The sequence below is a fragment of the Leptopilina heterotoma genome, unplaced genomic scaffold (genome assembly GCF_015476425.1).
Source record: "Leptopilina heterotoma isolate Lh14 unplaced genomic scaffold, ASM1547642v1 Lhet_135, whole genome shotgun sequence".
NCBI classification, from domain to species: domain Eukaryota; kingdom Metazoa; phylum Arthropoda; class Insecta; order Hymenoptera; family Figitidae; genus Leptopilina; species Leptopilina heterotoma.
The window spans coordinates 1,007,478-1,035,103 of record NW_025110854.1 but is presented as its reverse complement, the minus strand read 5'-3'; the positions used below and the strand labels follow the sequence as shown (position 1 = coordinate 1,035,103).

Sequence of the window (27,626 nt, the reverse complement as noted above, 5' to 3'; positions counted from 1 at the left end):
AGTCAAATTTTTAATTTTTAAAATTATCTTTTTCTTAAAATTTAATTCTCTTAGATTTTTTTAAAAGAATGAGGTAAAAAATGAAAATTCTGACTAGAAATCAGGGAAAAACAAAATCAAACCTTTGTGCCACAATCCTTCAATGTGGAAAATTTCTCCTTTCGAATTTCAAAATTATTTTCGGAAGTTTTTTTCCAAATTATTTATAGTGAATGTTTCCGTTTCATATTACTATATAGAGATCCAGAAATAATTCGGAAAAGTGCGAGAAATATCTCTAGCTATACTATTCATATATTGTACGATGATCCCTTTTTACTTGTTTGTAAAGGTTTTTCGTGGGACTGTGGGAATTGATAATGTGCCACTGTCTCAAAGTTAATTGTTTCCTTTTCATGTTTCTTGGAAAGTGCGTATAATGTATATAAGAATAAGAGTAAAGAAAAGTTGAAACAAAGAAGAAGAAGAAGAAGACTTCTTTACGATATCCTTATGTTTTGAAGTGAACTTTTTAAGACGCGCGTGTCGTTGGCGCGTGTAATATGCGTCCTTAAATAACGGGGTATTTGTCGAAAGGGTAGGGAGGAGTCTCTCGATCTACTTTAAGTTGAGACGAAGAGAGCCCACGTGATTATATAGGAGAGGATAAAGAGTTTCAAAGTATGGTACTTGTTTTATGTGGAAAGCAAAAAAAAAAAGTCACCAACTCTGTGTCAGTGTTAGTTGTTGTAGAAACATCCGGTAGCTGGACCCAATCTCTTTAGCCAACCCTTCGTTTTATCTCGTCACAATAATATTGACAATCACAACAATGTCAGTTTGTCTTCTTCAAAGTTTAGTTCACCAAAAGATTTGTCATTTTTCTCTCATTAATTTCTTTCCTTTCAAATTAATAATTATCAATTTTTATTTTTTCGATTTGAAACCTTTTTGAAATTTTTGGAATTTTATGCTCTATAGAGTAAAACAAAGATTGAAAAACATTCCAGATTCGAAATTAAAAAAAAAATGTTACGTTTAGGGTTGAATTGTAATTTTTAAAAAAATACTGTTGTTATTCCAGGGTTGCCACAGGCCAGGGAAAATCAGAAAAACAAAAAAGTCAAGGATTTTAATTAAAAGTACTGGAAAAAATTAAATGTTATTATTACTTATAAATCATTTAAAGAAGTATTTTTTTTGAAAAATTTTAATTTCAATTCTGTTGAAATTAGTTTAAATTTTAACGCAATTCTTTGAAAGAATTCAACTATCTTAATAAATATTCAAAATCTTTCCAGAAATTCAATTATTTTCAAAAATTTTTTAAAAAAATTCTCGTCAACATTTCAATTATCTTTATAAATAGCAAAATTCTTCGCCGAAATTCAATTATATTCAGGAATTTTAATAAAATTCATTGCAAAATTCTATTATTTTTACAAATAGCAATATTCATTAAAAGAATTCAATTATTTTCAACAATTTTGTCTTAATTTAATGATATTCAATATACTACTATTTTAATAAAATTTACCAAAAGAATTCAATTATTAAACAAAAATTTTGATAAAATTCTACCCAAAAATTCAATTGTTTTAAAAAAAAAATAAAAATTTCACATGAATCAAATTATTAAAAATAGAAATGCATAAAAAATTTTTCGAAAAAAATCAATTGTTTGAAACTGTTTTATAAAATTCTTCGCAATAATTTAATTATTTTCATAAATAATAAAAACTCATTGCAGAATTTCAAATCTCAATTATTTTTAATACAATTTTAATCGAATTCCTCGAAAAATGGAATTATTCTTAAAAATGTTATATTAAAATTCGTCGAAAGAATTCAGTTATTTAATAAAGATTTTTCTAAATTATTTACGAGAATTCAATTTTAAGAAAAGTTCAATTATTCAATAAATGATCTTTGTTTGTATTTAAATAATTAAATTCTCCTAGAACTTTCTAATAGAAATTGATTTAAAAATTAATTTCAGTTAAAAATTTAGATAATAATTGAATTTTTAAGAAGTTACTAATAATTCTAAATTTAGAAATAATTGAATTTTGAAAGGTTTCAAATTAAAATCTTTGAAAATCTGAATTTTTCATACTTTTAATTAAAATTCTATATGAAATTAATCTTTTTTAAAAAGTCTAATCAAAATTTTTATAAATTTAATTCAAGTTTTTATTTTCTAATGTATATTCTTTTAATTAAAGAATTTCCGAATAATCGAAATTTCGTAGAATTGAATTGTTAACAAATAAATTTGAAAATTCTCAAAAGAACTTTATTAAAAATTATTAAAAATAATTGATTTATAAATTAAATTTTTGTAGCAATCCTGTATTCTTTACATGGCTTTTTGAAAATTAGAAAAATAAAATGTTTAGAGTTGAATTATATCTTGAAAAATTACTTTTGCAATAATTCTTTAGGAGGCGTTTTGGAAATTTGAAAAAAAATTCCATTTTGGAAATTAGACGAAAAAATATTACATTTAGGATTGAATAATAATTCTTGAAAAGAAATTACTGCTGTGATTTTATTGAAGATTGTTTCATTTCCTTTAATTTCGTATATAGACTGTTAAGGGAAGAAAAATGATGAATTAGAAAGGAAATTGGGAAGAAAGATTTTTTTTATAAATAATGTATTGTAATTGTCGCTTTGTTGGTTAGGAGGTGTTTAATAAAGATGTGAAAGTATTTAAAATTAAATTGCGGTCTGTGGTGACGTTTAGACAAGCTTGGCAACAAACTTGACTTGTTTTTTTTTTTTTTTTTTTTGAGAGAGAGAGAGAAAAAATGAGGGTAGGTATATACTCTTGTATACCGGAAAGCAACAGCGGTATAGAAATTTAATATTTGCCACAATATTTGCTAAGAGTTGCAAACGGTTATATACCAAACATTTGACATTTGGATTTCATATTTTTATTGAATTCGAAAGTTTCTTTCTTATTTATTTCATTCATTTTTGCGCATTTCTATAAATTATTTTTTTGCATCTAGTAAATAGTTTATTATTATTCATATTTTTTGTTTTTAACTATTTTTATTATTATTTAGGTATTATTAAATCATTATTTAGCATTACTTAGAAAGAAAGAAAAGTCGCAAGAATTCAAATATTTTTGCAAATAATCAAATTCTTCTCAGGAATTGAATTATTTTCAATACAATTGTAATTAAATTCCTTGAAATAATTCAATTATTTTCAAAATATTTTTGAAGAAATCAATAATTTAGAACACTTTAATAAAATTGTTAGAAAAATATTAATTAATTACAGAAATTTTGATAAAATTTGTTTATAGGGATTTAATTATTTTCATAAATTATAATAAAATGCGTCAAAAGAATTCAATAAGTTTTAATATAATTTATTTTAAATTAAATTATTTGTAATAATTCAATTATTTTTTTAAATTTTAATAAAGTTCTTACATAGAATTCAATTATTTTAAAACATTTTTTAAAAATCTTGCACAAGAATTCATGTATTTTCATAAATAATAAAATTCTTCGTAGAAATTCAATTATTTTCAATACAATTTCAATTAAATTCGTCAAAAAAATTAAATTATTTTCAAAATTTTTTTAAAAAATGCTTCAAAGGAATTCAATTATTTATTCCAAAATAATAACATTTTTCAATGAAATTCAAATGTTAAAAAAAAAGTTAAATAAAATTCTTTGCACGATTTCAATTGAGCTCCCGCGTCCAATAACTCGATCTGCGCTTGAACTGAAAAATTCAAGCCAGTCAAGCCGTCAGAAAATGGAAAAAAATAAAAGTCGGAATTTTTAATTTTAAAACATACTACCGTATAGAGCATAAAAATGCCCAACTTTTTTGTCTTTGAAATTTTTTTGTAGGACTTTTATTTTTAATAATAATGGACAAAAACTGAATTTTTTTTATTCTTTAATTTCATTGAATTTCAAAACATAAATCGACTTTTCTCAAACAAATCTTAATGAAATTAATTAAAAATTGATATACTTACTTATCAGGGTCTACCGAAGACGATGAAATAATTGAAACATTAAAAAATGTTTATTGCAAAATTATTTGTTAATATAAATACAGACCTGTCGGTAAATACGTTTTCTCAACTTTGACGAGAAAAAGTGTTTTTTAGTCGTTAAATGTAAGTTTTCAATAGCTACTTTTTTACTACTTCTTTTCAGTTTTAAAGCTCTATTTTTTTTAAAATTATGTATCGAGTGCAAAGCCTTTATTATTAATTACTTAATTAGTAAAAATAACTATGTATTTGTTTAGTTAAAAGGAAAAAGAAGGAAACTGAGGAGAGTAGAAAATGTTTGTTTTTGATCCAGTAATTTTATTATTTATTTTCCAAGACTGTCAACAAGGGGAATAATGTATTTTTATAGACAACGGTTATAGAATTTTATTATTTCCGCGTTGTGGTTGTATTCTACTTTTCTTGAAACAAGGTTGAATGCGTCTTTGGATTATATTCGTTGCTACTTACTCCGATGATATAATTAAGAACAATTTCCTCGAGTTAACTGTTAAGCGGCATTGTGCGATGTGTATATGGCGCAAAGTTCACACGAGAAATCATCAATACTCGCAATTACATTTACGCCTCAGTCGAAACGCAAATTGATTTTAACTTTTCGAAAATAGTTCCTCATCATTTCGAAAATTAATTTTCTCTCAAAAAATAGAAAATAGATTTTACCAGATTCATTCTAGTTTTATTTCTATTTTTAATTCTATATTTGTTGCAGAAAATTCTAATTTTATGGAAATTCAAACTTAACTGAATTTCTCTTTGACGATACTTTTGTCAGAAAGAATTTTCATTTGATAGCATTTTCTTCTAATTGAATTCTAATTATTCTTCTTTTTCTAATTTTTTCTAATCAGGTTACCACAGGTCAGGGAAGTCAGGAAATTCAAGAAAAATAAGGAAAAGTAATATTGGTCAGGGAAAAGTCAGGGATTTTTATTAACAGCACTGAAAAAAATTAAATTTTTAGAATTCATAAGAAAATTCTGAATTTTTGTGTCTATGAAATTGACACGAATTCTAATACAAAACCTTCAATTTTTTATATTTTTGACAATAATTTCTTTTTAAATAATTTAATTCTTAAAGTACTGTCATAAAATGATTATTACCTATAAATTAGGTATTTAATGAATAATTTTACTTAAATATTTCAAAATTAATTCAATTTTAAAAGAGTTGCGTTTACAATTTTCATAAAAACATCAACTTCAAAAAGTTTTAATTTGAAATTTTAGAAAATTTAAATTTTAAATGAATTTCATTAGATATTTTAAAGAACTTAGATTTTTGAAAAATTTTAATAATTCAAATTATTCTAAAATTAGTTAAATTTTTTAATATATATTTAATTAGTTATTCAAAATGATGGATGTAAAGAAGAATTTAGTTAAAAACACTAAAAAATTGTGAGAGGATGGCACATTAAAAAACAAATAATTAAAATGAATATATATAATTTAATGTCAGGTAATTTCTAAGTACAACCGTTCGCACGCACACCGAAGTACAGACTACTCTTATCTCTCCTTTTACAATTTTGGTCACAATCACACACATATCAATCAGACAAACACACAAACAATCATTCTGCACACAAACAAACAGACAACACACACTACTCATGACCGCATCCTTACAGTTCGGCCAATCCTGACAATTGTTCGCCCTCGAACACTGTTTTCTCTATTTTTTACACAGGTAAAATTGTCAATAAAATTTAAATAAGTTACATTTTTTAATCTAGTCCCCTTCTCCACAATCTCATATTCGCGGGTTCCCAGATTCCTTCGTATTTCTTTTGAGTTGCTTGACACCCAGGAATATCTGCTATAACGTACCTATTATTTCTCAACACTTTTATTATTTCATAAGGGCCTTTAAATCTTGGTTTTAGTTTAGGAGATATTCCTGTTGTCGCATCGAAATTTTTTAACATTACGTAATCGCCAACATTGTAATTAACAGGATTTTTTTTCTTTTTATCGCCCTGAGCTTTTATTTGTATTTGTTGCTTAGTAATATTTTCACTCGCTTTATCACGTACCAAATCTAGACATCTACTCTCACTATTAACGCAATCATTCATAAATTCAGATATGGGATCGTGTACTTTACCTCGTTGAGATATTCCAAATAAAAGAACACTCGGAATTTCCTTTGTGGTCTTATGTACCGAATTATTCAAAGCAAATTCAATTTCAGCAATAGTTTTTGTCCAATTTTTACCGATATCTATTTCCGACAATTTGCCAAGCATAGGAGCTATTGTTCTATTAAATCGCTCCACTTGCCCGTTTGCCTGTGGAGAACCCGTGGCTACCTTAACATGCTGAATGTCAAATTCATTCAAAAAATCAGTAAACTCTTTAGAGGTAAAACACGTGCCCCTATCTGATACGACAATCTTTGGTTTACTATAGTAATGGAAATAAATCTTTAGTTTTTCAATCGCTTCTTTGGATGTAGTCGTCTTTGTAGCATACATTTTTACAAATTTCGAAAAGCCGTCGACTATAACCAAAATATATTTCTTACTTGGAACGCGTACATCAGAAATCGTCACGTGGTCAATATGAACCATTTCGAAGGGTTGATTACCTTTAGGGATGTTTTGAATTTTTCCCTCGCTTTTTCCACAGGGTGGATTGTAAGCAATACATTTAAAACAATTTCTCACGTGATCAACTACTTTCTTTCGCAATTCCGGAAACCAGTAACTTTTGTGAATTATTTCTACAACCTTTTCCACACCAATGTGACCCAACTCATCATGGTACTTAAACAAAATGCTTTTCTCCATTTCTGAAGGTACATAAAATAATAACTTTCCATTATTCTTTCTATAAATGACTCCATTTCTCATTTCAAAATATTTACCTTCGGCTTTCTCGAGTTGCAATTTAATTACTTTAATTTTCTCGTCAAGATTTTGAGCAATCATTAAATTAGATTCAAAAGTGTTATCATGAACTATCGCGACAAAATCACAACGACTGAGTCCGTCAACGTGAGTCATTTTCGTTCCCGATCGGTGTTCAGTAGTGTAATTATAATTTTGCAATTCGAGTACCCAACGCGAAATTCTCGTATTAATTTCATTCTTTTTTAAAGCCAAAGCAAGAGAATTGCAGTCTGTTATTATTTTAAATTGTAAACCGTGCAAATAAATTCGGAATCTTCTTAAAGCATAGATAATTGCGAGCATTTCTAATTCGAAACTGTGATAACGGCTTTCACTGTCCGTAGTACGCTTCGAAAAATAGAAAACTGGGTGAAACTTACGATCGGCACCTCGCTGCATCAGAATCGCACCAAAACCGTGTGAACTCGCATCGCAATGAAGCTCGGTTTCTGCGTGCGGATCGTAAATTGCGAGAATTGGCGAATCTATAAGTTTCTCCTTTAACTCATTAAATGCTTTAATTTCCTCTTCCCCAAATCTAAATTGAGTTTTATTTTTTAGTAATTCATATAAAGGTCTTGCAATCAACGAAAAGGATTCGATAAATTTTCTAAAATACGATGCTAAACCCAGAAAACTTTGAACTCCTCGTATGTCCTTCGGGACCGGAAATTCTCTTATCGATTTCAGACCTTCGTTCGTTGGTTGCACGCCCCTTTCTGAAATTTTGTACCCCAAATAATCAACTTCTGTTTGAAAAAATTTACATTTTGCTAATTGCAACTCGAGGCCATTTTTAACTAAAAGTTTAAAAATTTTTCGTAAAATAATCAAATGGTGTTCAAGAGTCTTTGTTGCAATCATAATGTCATCCAAATATACACTTACATCGCCAGCATCAATTAGCTCTTTGAGGACCATGTTGACGAATCTTTGAAAATATTTCGGACCCACCTTCAATCCAAACGGCATTTTCAAAAATTCGTACTGCCCAAACGGCGTAACGAAAGAAGTATACTTAACTGAATCTTCAGCCATTTTGATATGGAAAAATCCATCTTTCAAATCTAATAGGGTGAAATACTTTTTCCCTTTCAATACGTCAATTTGGTCCTCAATTAATGGCAAAGGATAATTATCTGCTTCTAAATATTTATTTAAAATCCTATAATCAATGCACATTCGAATTTTACCGTTTTTTTTTTATAACAAGAACAATGGCTGACGAATATTCGGCGTTACTTGGTCTAAGAATTTTTCGCTTCAATAAATCATCGATTATTTTTTTTAATTCAATTTTTTCCGTATAAGATAATCTTCGTGGCGAACAGTGAAAAATTTTATGACTTTTTAATTTCAAATGAAGGGTTGTTTCTATTTCTGGCATTTCAGGTCTTTCGGATTGTAAATAAATTTCAAAAAAATCATTTTTTAACTGTTGTTTAAATTTATGTGGAATATCCGGGTTAATATTTAAACTATCTTCTATTTTTAATTCATCGATTTCAATATTCATTATTTCCATTAAGTGGTTATCTTTTTCCTCTTCAAAACACTGCGAACTCGAAATACTTAATCCAAAAGCCCTGAATGCGTCACGCCCTAGGATTACTGGTGACGACATTGTTTCGTCATTTACTACCAACAATTCAATTTGCTTAACAACATTTTTCATTTCACATTCGGCTTTTGTTTTCCCTAAAATATGTAATTTCGAATTATTAACGCCATGATACTCAAGCTTCGATTCACCCAACGGTACTACAATATCCGGGTTTACAAATTTATTTTTTATAAATGAAATTGGACTTCCACTATCCAACAAAGCGACAAGATGAGCCTCAAAACTGCCCTCTTCATTTTCGAATTTCAATAAAATATCTGGATAAAATTCCGAATTATCTAATTTTCTAACGTCAACATTTGTGATCTCTATTTTACTCGTTTTTCTACTACTACTTTCCGGACACTTTGCAATCGTATGTTCCATCGAGCCACAACGATAACACGAACCTTTCTGTCTCGGCTTTTTTTTACACTCATGAGACATATGACCTAACATGTTACAATTATAACACCGTTTTTTACTTTTATCAAAAGACTTATTATTACTTGAATCATTTTTATTTTCTTTATTATTTTGATCAAATTTACTTGCTTTGTAATTATTCGAATCTTTTTGATAATCTTTACTTTTATTTATTTCAGTTGATTTTTTATTTAAATAAATTTTTTCAAACGCTTGAAGTAAATTTTCTTTAGAATTGAAACGTTGCATGCGAGCTTGATCTCGTAATGACTCGTCGGGAATTCCTTCTATCAAATAATCAATTAAATCTATCTCGTCAATATTTGCTCTATTTGCTAAAATAATTTTGTCATACATATATTCACTAAATGATTCTGATTTACACCAAATACGATTTTCGAATTGCTTTCTCAATTCAATTCGACTAAGGTAGGGGAAAAACATTTTTCTCATTTCCTCAATGAGCATTGTTACTGGCATCAACAAATGATTCGAACGTGAATGAAACCAATTAAGAGCTTTATCTTTAAGTTTACTACTAATCAAAATTCTTACAGTGTCATCGCTCAAATTATATGTCGTTCGTACCAATTGTAATTGTTGCGACCATGTTTCAAAGTTTTGGCTATTTCCATCAAAAGTCCCCAATAACTCACCGATAGAATGAATTGATAACCTTGAGTTTACCTCAGTATTAGGAAGTGTTGGTGTATGATAAACAGGTACTTGTGCTGATTGTGTTGCTCCGCCCTGGGCTGGGACAGCATAAGGAGACGACACTGGAAACAAAATCGGCATCCCGCTTTCCTTCGCAGAGGTAGTCGGAGTTTCCAAATTTAACAACATTGTATTGACGTTTGACTCCACCCTCGAGTCGGTTCCGAGAACAGAATCTGACGAACCTTGGGTTTTCTCTTGCTGCAATTGTGATGTTAACGCCATCATCATCTGCTGCATCACGTCCATCTGACGTTTCATGTCATCGTAAGCTTTTTGCAACCGATGTTTCCCTTGATCATCATCCTCCTCCTCATCATCATCATCATCATCACGTCTTCCTTCCTTCCGCCATTCCTCGATCCAAGACCCATCTGGACTAGCCCGTTGCAGACGTAATATCAACTCGCTCTTATTTCCAGTAGCGGCAATTTTCTTGAATCGTAAAATGCTTTTCAATTCAGCAACAGTTAAATCGGCTGCCATAATGAATTTATAACTCTGGCGATAATTATTATCTTTCGACACAACGTAAACTCGAAAGAATAGTTGAAGGACATTCACTGTTTACTAATATGAACACAATAAAAGCGTACTGTACTTATTCAAAATATCTCGGTGTGCGTAAAACTGCGAACGGAACTAAACGTTTTTCTCTTTTAAAATAATGCTCATATATTAATTCGTAAAAATTTAACACAACATCACAGTACATAAATAATGATCACCAATCAAGGCACAAAGCACGATGACCACATAGCACGGTGTTAACATAAATCACTGAATAAAGAGTTCAATTTGAAAATGGCAGTTTAATTTCTCGCCATGTGCACAAAGCTTCCACATGTAAAAAAACTTAAATTCCAACTCTTCTTTTCTTCATACAGTTACAAAAATTTGTCAAATTGCAGATCACTCTTATCTACACTGAATTACTCAAACACAATTAGTCAAATTCTTCTCTAATCGGACTTATAAGCTTAGCGTCCTTTTGAGAGACGGTTAAAACCACTAAAGTTCTAATGTGTTTCAAGTTGCATAAGTTGTGAAAAATTATCGAATATATTAACAAAACGAGAGCAAAGAGTTCCTAATCCCACTTCTGAACTGTGAGAGGATGGCACATTAAAAAACAAATAATTAAAATGAATATATATAATTTAATGTCAGGTAATTTCTAAGTACAACCGTTCGCACGCACACCGAAGTACAGACTACTCTTATCTCTCCTTTTACAATTTTGGTCACAATCACACACATATCAATCAGACAAACACACAAACAATCATTCTGCACACAAACAAACAGACAACACACACTACTCATGACCGCATCCTTACAGTTCGGCCAATCCTGACAATTGTTCGCCCTCGAACACTGTTTTCTCTATTTTTTACACAGGTAAAATTGTCAATAAAATTTAAATAAGTTACATTTTTTAATCTAGTCCCCTTCTCCACAATCTCATATTCGCGGGTTCCCAGATTCCTTCGTATTTCTTTTGAGTTGCTTGACACCCAGGAATATCTGCTATAACGTACCTATTATTTCTCAACACTTTTATTATTTCATAAGGGCCTTTAAATCTTGGTTTTAGTTTAGGAGATATTCCTGTTGTCGCATCGAAATTTTTTAACATTACGTAATCGCCAACATTGTAATTAACAGGATTTTTTTTCTTTTTATCGCCCTGAGCTTTTATTTGTATTTGTTGCTTAGTAATATTTTCACTCGCTTTATCACGTACCAAATCTAGACATCTACTCTCACTATTAACGCAATCATTCATAAATTCAGATATGGGATCGTGTACTTTACCTCGTTGAGATATTCCAAATAAAAGAACACTCGGAATTTCCTTTGTGGTCTTATGTACCGAATTATTCAAAGCAAATTCAATTTCAGCAATAGTTTTTGTCCAATTTTTACCGATATCTATTTCCGACAATTTGCCAAGCATAGGAGCTATTGTTCTATTAAATCGCTCCACTTGCCCGTTTGCCTGTGGAGAACCCGTGGCTACCTTAACATGCTGAATGTCAAATTCATTCAAAAAATCAGTAAACTCTTTAGAGGTAAAACACGTGCCCCTATCTGATACGACAATCTTTGGTTTACTATAGTAATGGAAATAAATCTTTAGTTTTTCAATCGCTTCTTTGGATGTAGTCGTCTTTGTAGCATACATTTTTACAAATTTCGAAAAGCCGTCGACTATAACCAAAATATATTTCTTACTTGGAACGCGTACATCAGAAATCGTCACGTGGTCAATATGAACCATTTCGAAGGGTTGATTACCTTTAGGGATGTTTTGAATTTTTCCCTCGCTTTTTCCACAGGGTGGATTGTAAGCAATACATTTAAAACAATTTCTCACGTGATCAACTACTTTCTTTCGCAATTCCGGAAACCAGTAACTTTTGTGAATTATTTCTACAACCTTTTCCACACCAATGTGACCCAACTCATCATGGTACTTAAACAAAATGCTTTTCTCCATTTCTGAAGGTACATAAAATAATAACTTTCCATTATTCTTTCTATAAATGACTCCATTTCTCATTTCAAAATATTTACCTTCGGCTTTCTCGAGTTGCAATTTAATTACTTTAATTTTCTCGTCAAGATTTTGAGCAATCATTAAATTAGATTCAAAAGTGTTATCATGAACTATCGCGACAAAATCACAACGACTGAGTCCGTCAACGTGAGTCATTTTCGTTCCCGATCGGTGTTCAGTAGTGTAATTATAATTTTGCAATTCGAGTACCCAACGCGAAATTCTCGTATTAATTTCATTCTTTTTTAAAGCCAAAGCAAGAGAATTGCAGTCTGTTATTATTTTAAATTGTAAACCGTGCAAATAAATTCGGAATCTTCTTAAAGCATAGATAATTGCGAGCATTTCTAATTCGAAACTGTGATAACGGCTTTCACTGTCCGTAGTACGCTTCGAAAAATAGAAAACTGGGTGAAACTTACGATCGGCACCTCGCTGCATCAGAATCGCACCAAAACCGTGTGAACTCGCATCGCAATGAAGCTCGGTTTCTGCGTGCGGATCGTAAATTGCGAGAATTGGCGAATCTATAAGTTTCTCCTTTAACTCATTAAATGCTTTAATTTCCTCTTCCCCAAATCTAAATTGAGTTTTATTTTTTAGTAATTCATATAAAGGTCTTGCAATCAACGAAAAGGATTCGATAAATTTTCTAAAATACGATGCTAAACCCAGAAAACTTTGAACTCCTCGTATGTCCTTCGGGACCGGAAATTCTCTTATCGATTTCAGACCTTCGTTCGTTGGTTGCACGCCCCTTTCTGAAATTTTGTACCCCAAATAATCAACTTCTGTTTGAAAAAATTTACATTTTGCTAATTGCAACTCGAGGCCATTTTTAACTAAAAGTTTAAAAATTTTTCGTAAAATAATCAAATGGTGTTCAAGAGTCTTTGTTGCAATCATAATGTCATCCAAATATACACTTACATCGCCAGCATCAATTAGCTCTTTGAGGACCATGTTGACGAATCTTTGAAAATATTTCGGACCCACCTTCAATCCAAACGGCATTTTCAAAAATTCGTACTGCCCAAACGGCGTAACGAAAGAAGTATACTTAACTGAATCTTCAGCCATTTTGATATGGAAAAATCCATCTTTCAAATCTAATAGGGTGAAATACTTTTTCCCTTTCAATACGTCAATTTGGTCCTCAATTAATGGCAAAGGATAATTATCTGCTTCTAAATATTTATTTAAAATCCTATAATCAATGCACATTCGAATTTTACCGTTTTTTTTTTATAACAAGAACAATGGCTGACGAATATTCGGCGTTACTTGGTCTAAGAATTTTTCGCTTCAATAAATCATCGATTATTTTTTTTAATTCAATTTTTTCCGTATAAGATAATCTTCGTGGCGAACAGTGAAAAATTTTATGACTTTTTAATTTCAAATGAAGGGTTGTTTCTATTTCTGGCATTTCAGGTCTTTCGGATTGTAAATAAATTTCAAAAAAATCATTTTTTAACTGTTGTTTAAATTTATGTGGAATATCCGGGTTAATATTTAAACTATCTTCTATTTTTAATTCATCGATTTCAATATTCATTATTTCCATTAAGTGGTTATCTTTTTCCTCTTCAAAACACTGCGAACTCGAAATACTTAATCCAAAAGCCCTGAATGCGTCACGCCCTAGGATTACTGGTGACGACATTGTTTCGTCATTTACTACCAACAATTCAATTTGCTTAACAACATTTTTCATTTCACATTCGGCTTTTGTTTTCCCTAAAATATGTAATTTCGAATTATTAACGCCATGATACTCAAGCTTCGATTCACCCAACGGTACTACAATATCCGGGTTTACAAATTTATTTTTTATAAATGAAATTGGACTTCCACTATCCAACAAAGCGACAAGATGAGCCTCAAAACTGCCCTCTTCATTTTCGAATTTCAATAAAATATCTGGATAAAATTCCGAATTATCTAATTTTCTAACGTCAACATTTGTGATCTCTATTTTACTCGTTTTTCTACTACTACTTTCCGGACACTTTGCAATCGTATGTTCCATCGAGCCACAACGATAACACGAACCTTTCTGTCTCGGCTTTTTTTTACACTCATGAGACATATGACCTAACATGTTACAATTATAACACCGTTTTTTACTTTTATCAAAAGACTTATTATTACTTGAATCATTTTTATTTTCTTTATTATTTTGATCAAATTTACTTGCTTTGTAATTATTCGAATCTTTTTGATAATCTTTACTTTTATTTATTTCAGTTGATTTTTTATTTAAATAAATTTTTTCAAACGCTTGAAGTAAATTTTCTTTAGAATTGAAACGTTGCATGCGAGCTTGATCTCGTAATGACTCGTCGGGAATTCCTTCTATCAAATAATCAATTAAATCTATCTCGTCAATATTTGCTCTATTTGCTAAAATAATTTTGTCATACATATATTCACTAAATGATTCTGATTTACACCAAATACGATTTTCGAATTGCTTTCTCAATTCAATTCGACTAAGGTAGGGGAAAAACATTTTTCTCATTTCCTCAATGAGCATTGTTACTGGCATCAACAAATGATTCGAACGTGAATGAAACCAATTAAGAGCTTTATCTTTAAGTTTACTACTAATCAAAATTCTTACAGTGTCATCGCTCAAATTATATGTCGTTCGTACCAATTGTAATTGTTGCGACCATGTTTCAAAGTTTTGGCTATTTCCATCAAAAGTCCCCAATAACTCACCGATAGAATGAATTGATAACCTTGAGTTTACCTCAGTATTAGGAAGTGTTGGTGTATGATAAACAGGTACTTGTGCTGATTGTGTTGCTCCGCCCTGGGCTGGGACAGCATAAGGAGACGACACTGGAAACAAAATCGGCATCCCGCTTTCCTTCGCAGAGGTAGTCGGAGTTTCCAAATTTAACAACATTGTATTGACGTTTGACTCCACCCTCGAGTCGGTTCCGAGAACAGAATCTGACGAACCTTGGGTTTTCTCTTGCTGCAATTGTGATGTTAACGCCATCATCATCTGCTGCATCACGTCCATCTGACGTTTCATGTCATCGTAAGCTTTTTGCAACCGATGTTTCCCTTGATCATCATCCTCCTCCTCATCATCATCATCATCATCACGTCTTCCTTCCTTCCGCCATTCCTCGATCCAAGACCCATCTGGACTAGCCCGTTGCAGACGTAATATCAACTCGCTCTTATTTCCAGTAGCGGCAATTTTCTTGAATCGTAAAATGCTTTTCAATTCAGCAACAGTTAAATCGGCTGCCATAATGAATTTATAACTCTGGCGATAATTATTATCTTTCGACACAACGTAAACTCGAAAGAATAGTTGAAGGACATTCACTGTTTACTAATATGAACACAATAAAAGCGTACTGTACTTATTCAAAATATCTCGGTGTGCGTAAAACTGCGAACGGAACTAAACGTTTTTCTCTTTTAAAATAATGCTCATATATTAATTCGTAAAAATTTAACACAACATCACAGTACATAAATAATGATCACCAATCAAGGCACAAAGCACGATGACCACATAGCACGGTGTTAACATAAATCACTGAATAAAGAGTTCAATTTGAAAATGGCAGTTTAATTTCTCGCCATGTGCACAAAGCTTCCACATGTAAAAAAACTTAAATTCCAACTCTTCTTTTCTTCATACAGTTACAAAAATTTGTCAAATTGCAGATCACTCTTATCTACACTGAATTACTCAAACACAATTAGTCAAATTCTTCTCTAATCGGACTTATAAGCTTAGCGTCCTTTTGAGAGACGGTTAAAACCACTAAAGTTCTAATGTGTTTCAAGTTGCATAAGTTGTGAAAAATTATCGAATATATTAACAAAACGAGAGCAAAGAGTTCCTAATCCCACTTCTGAACTGTGAGAGGATGGCACATTAAAAAACAAATAATTAAAATGAATATATATAATTTAATGTCAGGTAATTTCTAAGTACAACCGTTCGCACGCACACCGAAGTACAGACTACTCTTATCTCTCCTTTTACAATTTTGGTCACAATCACACACATATCAATCAGACAAACACACAAACAATCATTCTGCACACAAACAAACAGACAACACACACTACTCATGACCGCATCCTTACAGTTCGGCCAATCCTGACAATTGTTCGCCCTCGAACACTGTTTTCTCTATTTTTTACACAGGTAAAATTGTCAATAAAATTTAAATAAGTTACATTTTTTAATCTAGTCCCCTTCTCCACAATCTCATATTCGCGGGTTCCCAGATTCCTTCGTATTTCTTTTGAGTTGCTTGACACCCAGGAATATCTGCTATAACGTACCTATTATTTCTCAACACTTTTATTATTTCATAAGGGCCTTTAAATCTTGGTTTTAGTTTAGGAGATATTCCTGTTGTCGCATCGAAATTTTTTAACATTACGTAATCGCCAACATTGTAATTAACAGGATTTTTTTTCTTTTTATCGCCCTGAGCTTTTATTTGTATTTGTTGCTTAGTAATATTTTCACTCGCTTTATCACGTACCAAATCTAGACATCTACTCTCACTATTAACGCAATCATTCATAAATTCAGATATGGGATCGTGTACTTTACCTCGTTGAGATATTCCAAATAAAAGAACACTCGGAATTTCCTTTGTGGTCTTATGTACCGAATTATTCAAAGCAAATTCAATTTCAGCAATAGTTTTTGTCCAATTTTTACCGATATCTATTTCCGACAATTTGCCAAGCATAGGAGCTATTGTTCTATTAAATCGCTCCACTTGCCCGTTTGCCTGTGGAGAACCCGTGGCTACCTTAACATGCTGAATGTCAAATTCATTCAAAAAATCAGTAAACTCTTTAGAGGTAAAACACGTGCCCCTATCTGATACGACAATCTTTGGTTTACTATAGTAATGGAAATAAATCTTTAGTTTTTCAATCGCTTCTTTGGATGTAGTCGTCTTTGTAGCATACATTTTTACAAATTTCGAAAAGCCGTCGACTATAACCAAAATATATTTCTTACTTGGAACGCGTACATCAGAAATCGTCACGTGGTCAATATGAACCATTTCGAAGGGTTGATTACCTTTAGGGATGTTTTGAATTTTTCCCTCGCTTTTTCCACAGGGTGGATTGTAAGCAATACATTTAAAACAATTTCTCACGTGATCAACTACTTTCTTTCGCAATTCCGGAAACCAGTAACTTTTGTGAATTATTTCTACAACCTTTTCCACACCAATGTGACCCAACTCATCATGGTACTTAAACAAAATGCTTTTCTCCATTTCTGAAGGTACATAAAATAATAACTTTCCATTATTCTTTCTATAAATGACTCCATTTCTCATTTCAAAATATTTACCTTCGGCTTTCTCGAGTTGCAATTTAATTACTTTAATTTTCTCGTCAAGATTTTGAGCAATCATTAAATTAGATTCAAAAGTGTTATCATGAACTATCGCGACAAAATCACAACGACTGAGTCCGTCAACGTGAGTCATTTTCGTTCCCGATCGGTGTTCAGTAGTGTAATTATAATTTTGCAATTCGAGTACCCAACGCGAAATTCTCGTATTAATTTCATTCTTTTTTAAAGCCAAAGCAAGAGAATTGCAGTCTGTTATTATTTTAAATTGTAAACCGTGCAAATAAATTCGGAATCTTCTTAAAGCATAGATAATTGCGAGCATTTCTAATTCGAAACTGTGATAACGGCTTTCACTGTCCGTAGTACGCTTCGAAAAATAGAAAACTGGGTGAAACTTACGATCGGCACCTCGCTGCATCAGAATCGCACCAAAACCGTGTGAACTCGCATCGCAATGAAGCTCGGTTTCTGCGTGCGGATCGTAAATTGCGAGAATTGGCGAATCTATAAGTTTCTCCTTTAACTCATTAAATGCTTTAATTTCCTCTTCCCCAAATCTAAATTGAGTTTTATTTTTTAGTAATTCATATAAAGGTCTTGCAATCAACGAAAAGGATTCGATAAATTTTCTAAAATACGATGCTAAACCCAGAAAACTTTGAACTCCTCGTATGTCCTTCGGGACCGGAAATTCTCTTATCGATTTCAGACCTTCGTTCGTTGGTTGCACGCCCCTTTCTGAAATTTTGTACCCCAAATAATCAACTTCTGTTTGAAAAAATTTACATTTTGCTAATTGCAACTCGAGGCCATTTTTAACTAAAAGTTTAAAAATTTTTCGTAAAATAATCAAATGGTGTTCAAGAGTCTTTGTTGCAATCATAATGTCATCCAAATATACACTTACATCGCCAGCATCAATTAGCTCTTTGAGGACCATGTTGACGAATCTTTGAAAATATTTCGGACCCACCTTCAATCCAAACGGCATTTTCAAAAATTCGTACTGCCCAAACGGCGTAACGAAAGAAGTATACTTAACTGAATCTTCAGCCATTTTGATATGGAAAAATCCATCTTTCAAATCTAATAGGGTGAAATACTTTTTCCCTTTCAATACGTCAATTTGGTCCTCAATTAATGGCAAAGGATAATTATCTGCTTCTAAATATTTATTTAAAATCCTATAATCAATGCACATTCGAATTTTACCGTTTTTTTTTTATAACAAGAACAATGGCTGACGAATATTCGGCGTTACTTGGTCTAAGAATTTTTCGCTTCAATAAATCATCGATTATTTTTTTTAATTCAATTTTTTCCGTATAAGATAATCTTCGTGGCGAACAGTGAAAAATTTTATGACTTTTTAATTTCAAATGAAGGGTTGTTTCTATTTCTGGCATTTCAGGTCTTTCGGATTGTAAATAAATTTCAAAAAAAATCATTTTTTAACTGTTGTTTAAATTTATGTGGAATATCCGGGTTAATATTTAAACTATCTTCTATTTTTAATTCATCGATTTCAATATTCATTATTTCCATTAAGTGGTTATCTTTTTCCTCTTCAAAACACTGCGAACTCGAAATACTTAATCCAAAAGCCCTGAATGCGTCACGCCCTAGGATTACTGGTGACGACATTGTTTCGTCATTTACTACCAACAATTCAATTTGCTTAACAACATTTTTCATTTCACATTCGGCTTTTGTTTTCCCTAAAATATGTAATTTCGAATTATTAACGCCATGATACTCAAGCTTCGATTCACCCAACGGTACTACAATATCCGGGTTTACAAATTTATTTTTTATAAATGAAATTGGACTTCCACTATCCAACAAAGCGACAAGATGAGCCTCAAAACTGCCCTCTTCATTTTCGAATTTCAATAAAATATCTGGATAAAATTCCGAATTATCTAATTTTCTAACGTCAACATTTGTGATCTCTATTTTACTCGTTTTTCTACTACTACTTTCCGGACACTTTGCAATCGTATGTTCCATCGAGCCACAACGATAACACGAACCTTTCTGTCTCGGCTTTTTTTTACACTCATGAGACATATGACCTAACATGTTACAATTATAACACCGTTTTTTACTTTTATCAAAAGACTTATTATTACTTGAATCATTTTTATTTTCTTTATTATTTTGATCAAATTTACTTGCTTTGTAATTATTCGAATCTTTTTGATAATCTTTACTTTTATTTATTTCAGTTGATTTTTTATTTAAATAAATTTTTTCAAACGCTTGAAGTAAATTTTCTTTAGAATTGAAACGTTGCATGCGAGCTTGATCTCGTAATGACTCGTCGGGAATTCCTTCTATCAAATAATCAATTAAATCTATCTCGTCAATATTTGCTCTATTTGCTAAAATAATTTTGTCATACATATATTCACTAAATGATTCTGATTTACACCAAATACGATTTTCGAATTGCTTTCTCAATTCAATTCGACTAAGGTAGGGGAAAAACATTTTTCTCATTTCCTCAATGAGCATTGTTACTGGCATCAACAAATGATTCGAACGTGAATGAAACCAATTAAGAGCTTTATCTTTAAGTTTACTACTAATCAAAATTCTTACAGTGTCATCGCTCAAATTATATGTCGTTCGTACCAATTGTAATTGTTGCGACCATGTTTCAAAGTTTTGGCTATTTCCATCAAAAGTCCCCAATAACTCACCGATAGAATGAATTGATAACCTTGAGTTTACCTCAGTATTAGGAAGTGTTGGTGTATGATAAACAGGTACTTGTGCTGATTGTGTTGCTCCGCCCTGGGCTGGGACAGCATAAGGAGACGACACTGGAAACAAAATCGGCATCCCGCTTTCCTTCGCAGAGGTAGTCGGAGTTTCCAAATTTAACAACATTGTATTGACGTTTGACTCCACCCTCGAGTCGGTTCCGAGAACAGAATCTGACGAACCTTGGGTTTTCTCTTGCTGCAATTGTGATGTTAACGCCATCATCATCTGCTGCATCACGTCCATCTGACGTTTCATGTCATCGTAAGCTTTTTGCAACCGATGTTTCCCTTGATCATCATCCTCCTCCTCATCATCATCATCATCATCACGTCTTCCTTCCTTCCGCCATTCCTCGATCCAAGACCCATCTGGACTAGCCCGTTGCAGACGTAATATCAACTCGCTCTTATTTCCAGTAGCGGCAATTTTCTTGAATCGTAAAATGCTTTTCAATTCAGCAACAGTTAAATCGGCTGCCATAATGAATTTATAACTCTGGCGATAATTATTATCTTTCGACACAACGTAAACTCGAAAGAATAGTTGAAGGACATTCACTGTTTACTAATATGAACACAATAAAAGCGTACTGTACTTATTCAAAATATCTCGGTGTGCGTAAAACTGCGAACGGAACTAAACGTTTTTCTCTTTTAAAATAATGCTCATATATTAATTCGTAAAAATTTAACACAACATCACAGTACATAAATAATGATCACCAATCAAGGCACAAAGCACGATGACCACATAGCACGGTGTTAACATAAATCACTGAATAAAGAGTTCAATTTGAAAATGGCAGTTTAATTTCTCGCCATGTGCACAAAGCTTCCACATGTAAAAAAACTTAAATTCCAACTCTTCTTTTCTTCATACAGTTACAAAAATTTGTCAAATTGCAGATCACTCTTATCTACACTGAATTACTCAAACACAATTAGTCAAATTCTTCTCTAATCGGACTTATAAGCTTAGCGTCCTTTTGAGAGACGGTTAAAACCACTAAAGTTCTAATGTGTTTCAAGTTGCATAAGTTGTGAAAAATTATCGAATATATTAACAAAACGAGAGCAAAGAGTTCCTAATCCCACTTCTGAACTGTGAGAGGATGGCACATTAAAAAACAAATAATTAAAATGAATATATATAATTTAATGTCAGGTAATTTCTAAGTACAACCGTTCGCACGCACACCGAAGTACAGACTACTCTTATCTCTCCTTTTACAATTTTGGTCACAATCACACACATATCAATCAGACAAACACACAAACAATCATTCTGCACACAAACAAACAGACAACACACACTACTCATGACCGCATCCTTACAAAATTGAATTTTGGAAATTAATGATTGTAGAAATTCAATTATTTTCAAAAGTAATAAAATTTTTCTCAAAAATTCAATTATATTAAAATTTTTTTTAAAATTCTCGTCCACATTTTAATTATCTTTATAAATAATAAAACTCTTTTCAAAAATTTCAATTATTTTCAAAAATTTTCCTCAATTCAATGATTTTTAAATTCTACTATTTTAATACAATTTTTCAAAAGAATTCAATTATTTAACAAAAGTTTTAATTAAATTCTATTCAAACATTTAATTATTTTCATAAATATGAAAAATTTCACAGAAATTCAATAATTTGCAAATTTCTTAAAAATTTCTTCGCAATAATTCAATTATTTTCATAAGGAATTCAATTTTTTACAGGGATTGAATTATTTTCATAAATAATAAAACTCATCACAGAATTTCAATTATTTTCAATGTCACTTTAAATAAATTCCTTGAAAAATGTAATTTTAAAAAAAAAATGTTATTAAATTAAATTAAATTCGTCAAAAGAATTTAATTATTTAAAAATTATTTGATGAAATTCTTGATGAAAATTCAATTTTAAGCAACATTCAATTATCCAATATATTATTTATTTTTGTTTGTAAATAATTGGATTCTCGTAGAATTTTCTAATAAAAATTGATTTAAAAATGAATTTCAGTTAAAATTGTAGATTATAATTGAATATTAAAAGCATTATAATATGAATTTTTAGAAATAATTGAATTTTGAAAAGGTTTTAAATTAAAATCTTTGAAAATATGAATTTTTCATACTTTTTACTAACAATTCTGTAGAATTAATTTTTTTGAAAAAGTTTAATTGAATTTTTGTTAAAAAATTATTTCAATTTTTTATTTTCTAATATATAGTTTAAATGAAAAATTTTCAAATAATAGAAGTTTCGTAAAATTGAATTGTAAACAAATGGTTTTGAAAATTCTCAAAGAACTTTTTAAAAAATAATTAAAAATAACTGATTTAAAGAATAATTTTATGTAAAAATTTTATAAAATAATAATTCAATTGAAATGATGAAATTAATTTTGAAGAAGTTACAGTAATAATATTTTTATTATTTTTATTTTATTATTATTTTTATTATATTATTTATTTTATTATTCAATTATTTAAATACAAAAATAAATAATTATTAATTTAATTAATATTATTATAAAACATGAAGATATCGATTGCTCCGAGTCGAAGACTCGGAGTGATCGATTTCTTCATGTTTTATAACAATTATTTATAAGTTGTTTAATTTAAAAAAAAAGTTTGAATTTGAAATTTTTGAAAATCTTAATTCCTGTGGAAAATAATAATGATTAAATATTTATTCAGAAAAGAAGTTATTGATTGTTTTCGAATTCTATCTGAAAATCAGGGAAAAGTTAGGGAAAACAAAATTAAATTTCAATCCTGGTAATTTTTTAATTTTTGTGTCAATCCTGGTAATTTTGATTGAATTTGACCGAATTTTCTTGTGATTAGATGACATTCGGACTTTTATTAAATTTAATTATATTTTCATTCATTCATTTAATTTTATTTTATTCAATTTCGAGCAAGTGGAAATTTCTGTTTTATTTGCTTTTGAAAATGACTAATGAAAGAAATTTGTTTCTCAAGCGAGAATGAAAATTGATTCTGAATTTTCGATTTTAGATTCAAGACGAAGGAGTTAAGGGAAAATAAAATGGCAGGAACTGGCGATGTTTGGGTGCAATGGTTCACGTGTTGTTTAACTCAGCAAGGACCCGCGGCTAGAAATAAAAGACAAAGGCCACCGCAAAGATTGAGGATAGACCGAAGTATGATAGGAGCACCGACGAATTTCCAACACACTGGACATATTGGCAGCGGTGATCTTGACATGGCAAGTGCCCACCTAAATGCCATTCAGACGCAGATGCAGGGGAAGGGTGGTTACGAAGCAGCCTTCGGTGTTAAGGTAAAGATCAAAAATTCCCAAAAAAAAAATTCTTTTTTTTTCAGAAACAATCCTAAAGGAATTTTAACAAAAATTCACCAAATTCTACCATTTGAAAATTGAAAATTTACTTGTTTCAATATTTTCGTTAAGTGAAAATTTATCTACAATGGAAAACTTCAACGAAATGAAAATTTTCTAAATTACTGACTACTTTCGACAAATTATTGGATATCGAGAATAGAAGATTTTAAATATCACTTAATTAGTGGTTATTTTGCAATTAATTTATAATTCCAAATAAAAGAGAATTTGTTTCGGCTCACGATTCTCGCAATTCATTTCTAATAATTGGAATGCTACGTGAGATCAAACATCAAACAATACCGATCAGATAATTAAAATTGCTTGTCGAGAAAAAGTTTTTCGGAAAAGTGGAGCAAGCGGCCTTTATAATTTATTTCATTGAAACTTGAAATTTATTATATATCTGGTTTTATTGAAATAAAGTTACCAGCAGAAGAAAAAGACCTAAAAAAAGAATAAATCCTTTCCATATATAAAGTCAAGTTGATTAAACTAAATTACGGTCTGAAATCAACTAAAAAAATTAAGAGGAATATTTACAACAGAAGCTACGAAAGAAAATAAAGAAAAAGAATGAGATGAAGATAAAAAAAGGAAGAGAGGGAGAAAGTGAACATATGTGAAAAAGGACAATAAGGGAAAAAAAACTTTTTCTGATTAGAGAAAATGAGTAAATTGAGTAATTTTCAAAGAATTAAAGATCCTTATTTTTATGGGAAAAGTAAAGTTTAATATTTATGGAATTTCTCCTTAACGAGGTTCTTAAGACTAGAGTTTTGTTAATTAAGGTAACAATAATTAGTTTCTTGTTGAATGATAACGAAATGCGACAGTGTTCATTGTGCCTGAACAGCGTTGTGTGCTTCCGTCAGGTCATCGGGTTGTGGCCTGACATTTTGTTAAATTTGCATCAAAACCACTCGAGTTACACGTTAGGCGCAACCTACAGGTGAAGATAAAAAATCGATCATGTTCACGTCGCGACCACTGACTCTTACTTTCACGCGTCAATGGACGTGTAATGATAATTTATTTTTCATTTTTTTTTTTAACGCTGAAGCAAATTTATATGCATACACACGAAGTCTTAAATTAACTCGCGCAGCTCTTCTTCAACTAAATATACAAATATCGTAATTAGAGATAATTTGTCGTGTACAACATTTTTTTTATTGCTTATTAACGACTTATTTCGAACCTAGAAAGTTTATTTCCTAGTTTTTGTTATTTCTATTTGTGAAAATTTGTCTATATGGGAAAAGAGTTTTTATTTATTTATTTATTTGAAAATTAACGGAAAAATATTAAATGTCTAGGATTCATAAGAAAGTTCAGGATTTTGCTATTCAGCAGTCTTTGAAAATATTGAATTCTTTTTTAATTTGTTTGCCTTATAAACATTAAAATCACGACGAATTTCACTTTCTTAATATTTTGAACATTTAAATGAACGACATATTTTTTTACTCATATAATATTTTTAAAAGTCACTGGAATAAAATGAAAAAAATTATTTATTTAACATTTATTTAGTTAAAAATTATTTGTTTAGTTATAAGAATATTAATTTAGTAAATAATAGAATCCAAATTTAAAGTAGCAATAAAAATATCGTCGTTCTAATGAACTTGAAAAACTTTAGGAAAATTAAATTTCAATACAAAACTTTCAATTTTTTCTATTTCTAACATAATTGAACTGTACAGAATTTAAATTCAATTTATTTAAAATAATTTAATTCTTGAAGAGCTGTCATAAAATTATTATTTATAAATTATTCAGCATATAATTTTACTTAAACATTCAAAAAGTAATTAAATTTTACGAGTTGCACTTTCAAATTCATACAAATAATTGAATTTTAAAAAGTTTCAACTTGAGGTTTTAGAAAATTTTAATTTTAAAAAATTTTAATTAAAAATTATAAAAAGTTAATTTTTTGAAAAATTTATATTCAATTTTTTTTTTAAATTCCATGTAATTGAATTGTAAACAAATGGATTTCAGAAATATTTTAAGGAAAACATTTTTTTTTCAATAATTGAATCCTAAAAAAAATTGAATTGAATTCATGAAAATAATTTTTAAGAAGTGATTTTAGAAATTCTTATAAATAATTAAATTTTATCAGGTTTTAAATTTGAAATTTTCGAAAATCTTAATTTTTGTGGGAAAAAAATAATAATACTTCATGATTAAAAATTATCTATTAAAACTATTGATGTTTCGAATAATTTTACAATTAAAGATATTCAATTTTTTAAAAAGATATTTTGATAAGTAAAATTCTTATTCGAAAGTATTCAATTATTTTGAAAATTTTGATAAAATTCATTATGAACATTCAATTATTATTTACATTACAAATTTTTATTAAATTCCTGTAAAAATTCAATTTTTAAAAAATTTTAATGAAATTCTTTAAAACAATTCAATTATTTTCAGAAATAATTACATTTTTTGCAGAAATTTTAATTATTTTAATATAATTTCTAAAAAGAATTCAATTATTTTTAAAAAATTTAATAAAATTCTTATTTTATTAGAAAGAATTGAATCCTGGAAATAATTCAATTACTTTTTTAATAGTTTCATAAATAATAAAATTATTCGTTGGAATTTAATTATTTTCAATACAATTGTAACAAAATTTCTCATGAAGGTATTCAATTATTTTTAAAAATTTTAATAAAATTTTGTTCGACAGACTTCAATTATGTATTTCGAAAATTTCAGTTAAATTATTTTAAAAAATTCAATTATTTATAGAAAATTTTAATAAAGTCCTATTTTGAAAGAATCAAAAATCAATTTCCTAGTTCGAAAATTTTGATAAAATTTTTTAGAAAAATTCAATTATTTTTAGTTTAATGTTAATTAAATTCCTGGAAAGAATTAAATTATTATTTTTAATAAAATAATTCAATTATTTTTAATAAAATAATTCAATTATTTTCAATAATTGTCATAAAATTCCATGCAAGAATTAAATTATTTCACATTCAATTCCTGTCTTGAAATGAAAGAAAAGTTTTAAGAAAAATAAAATAAAATTTTTGTGGTATCCTTGTAGAAAGTTTATTTCCTAATTTCTTTATTTCTATTCGTAAAAATTTATGTATGGGGAAAAAATTTTCAGTTTTTTCATGTATTGCACTTCTTGATAAGGATTTCTGGATGTTTTGATAAATTTTGAACGTAGAAAGTTTATTTCCTAATTTATTTCTTTTATTTCTATGTACACTACCGTCCGTGAGTATCAGGACGCCCCTTTTTTCATGAGTGGAAAAATGCTTAAAACTTAGAAAATAAGAATGACAAAAATTTTCCGTATTTTTTTCCTGAAAGCTAATGAAATTATGAAAAGACTGACATCTGATCGAAGAATTTTCGTTGACTATTCTGTCAGATACAGAAAAAATACTGGATTTTGCATGCTTTTTGTAATTTTTTAATTTCTCGAAAACTAATTAACTTTTATTAGCGTTCTTGGTCTTGTTTTAATCTCTATTCAATGTAGAATCTAAATTATTAACTGGTATTGTGAAATAAATTTTTCCAAAAAAATTTGATTTGAAACCGTAAAAGTCGGATAAAAAAATTTTGAAAAACAGATTGACACTTTTTCAACAAAAAAATTTTTTTTTTAAATTAAATAATTAAGTAATTAAAAAGCTTTTTTGAATTTTAGTATATCTATTAAATGAACATATTTTACATTGACCTTTTTGACACTTTAATATTCATGGTAATTTTTTGAATTTTTTTAATCCTACTTTTACGGTTTCAAATTTTTTTGGAAAAATTTATTTCACAATACCAGTTAATAATTTAGATTCTACATTGAATAGAGATTAAAACAA

General features: G+C 29.5%; 1 protein-coding gene across 2 annotated transcripts in view; it reads left to right on the top strand.

The window, feature by feature from the left end:
• Nucleotides 1–27,626, top strand: part of LOC122497723 (CDC42 small effector protein homolog) — a 66,220-nt gene that overhangs the window by 21,915 nt on the left and 16,679 nt on the right. For both annotated transcript variants that reach the window (XM_043605001.1, XM_043605002.1), the window contains one exon: nt 23,412–23,697. In XM_043605001.1, coding sequence (XP_043460936.1) covers nt 23,443–23,697 — 255 coding nt within the window. In that variant the 5' untranslated portion in view covers nt 23,412–23,442. The remainder of the gene's footprint in view (nt 1–23,411; nt 23,698–27,626) is intronic.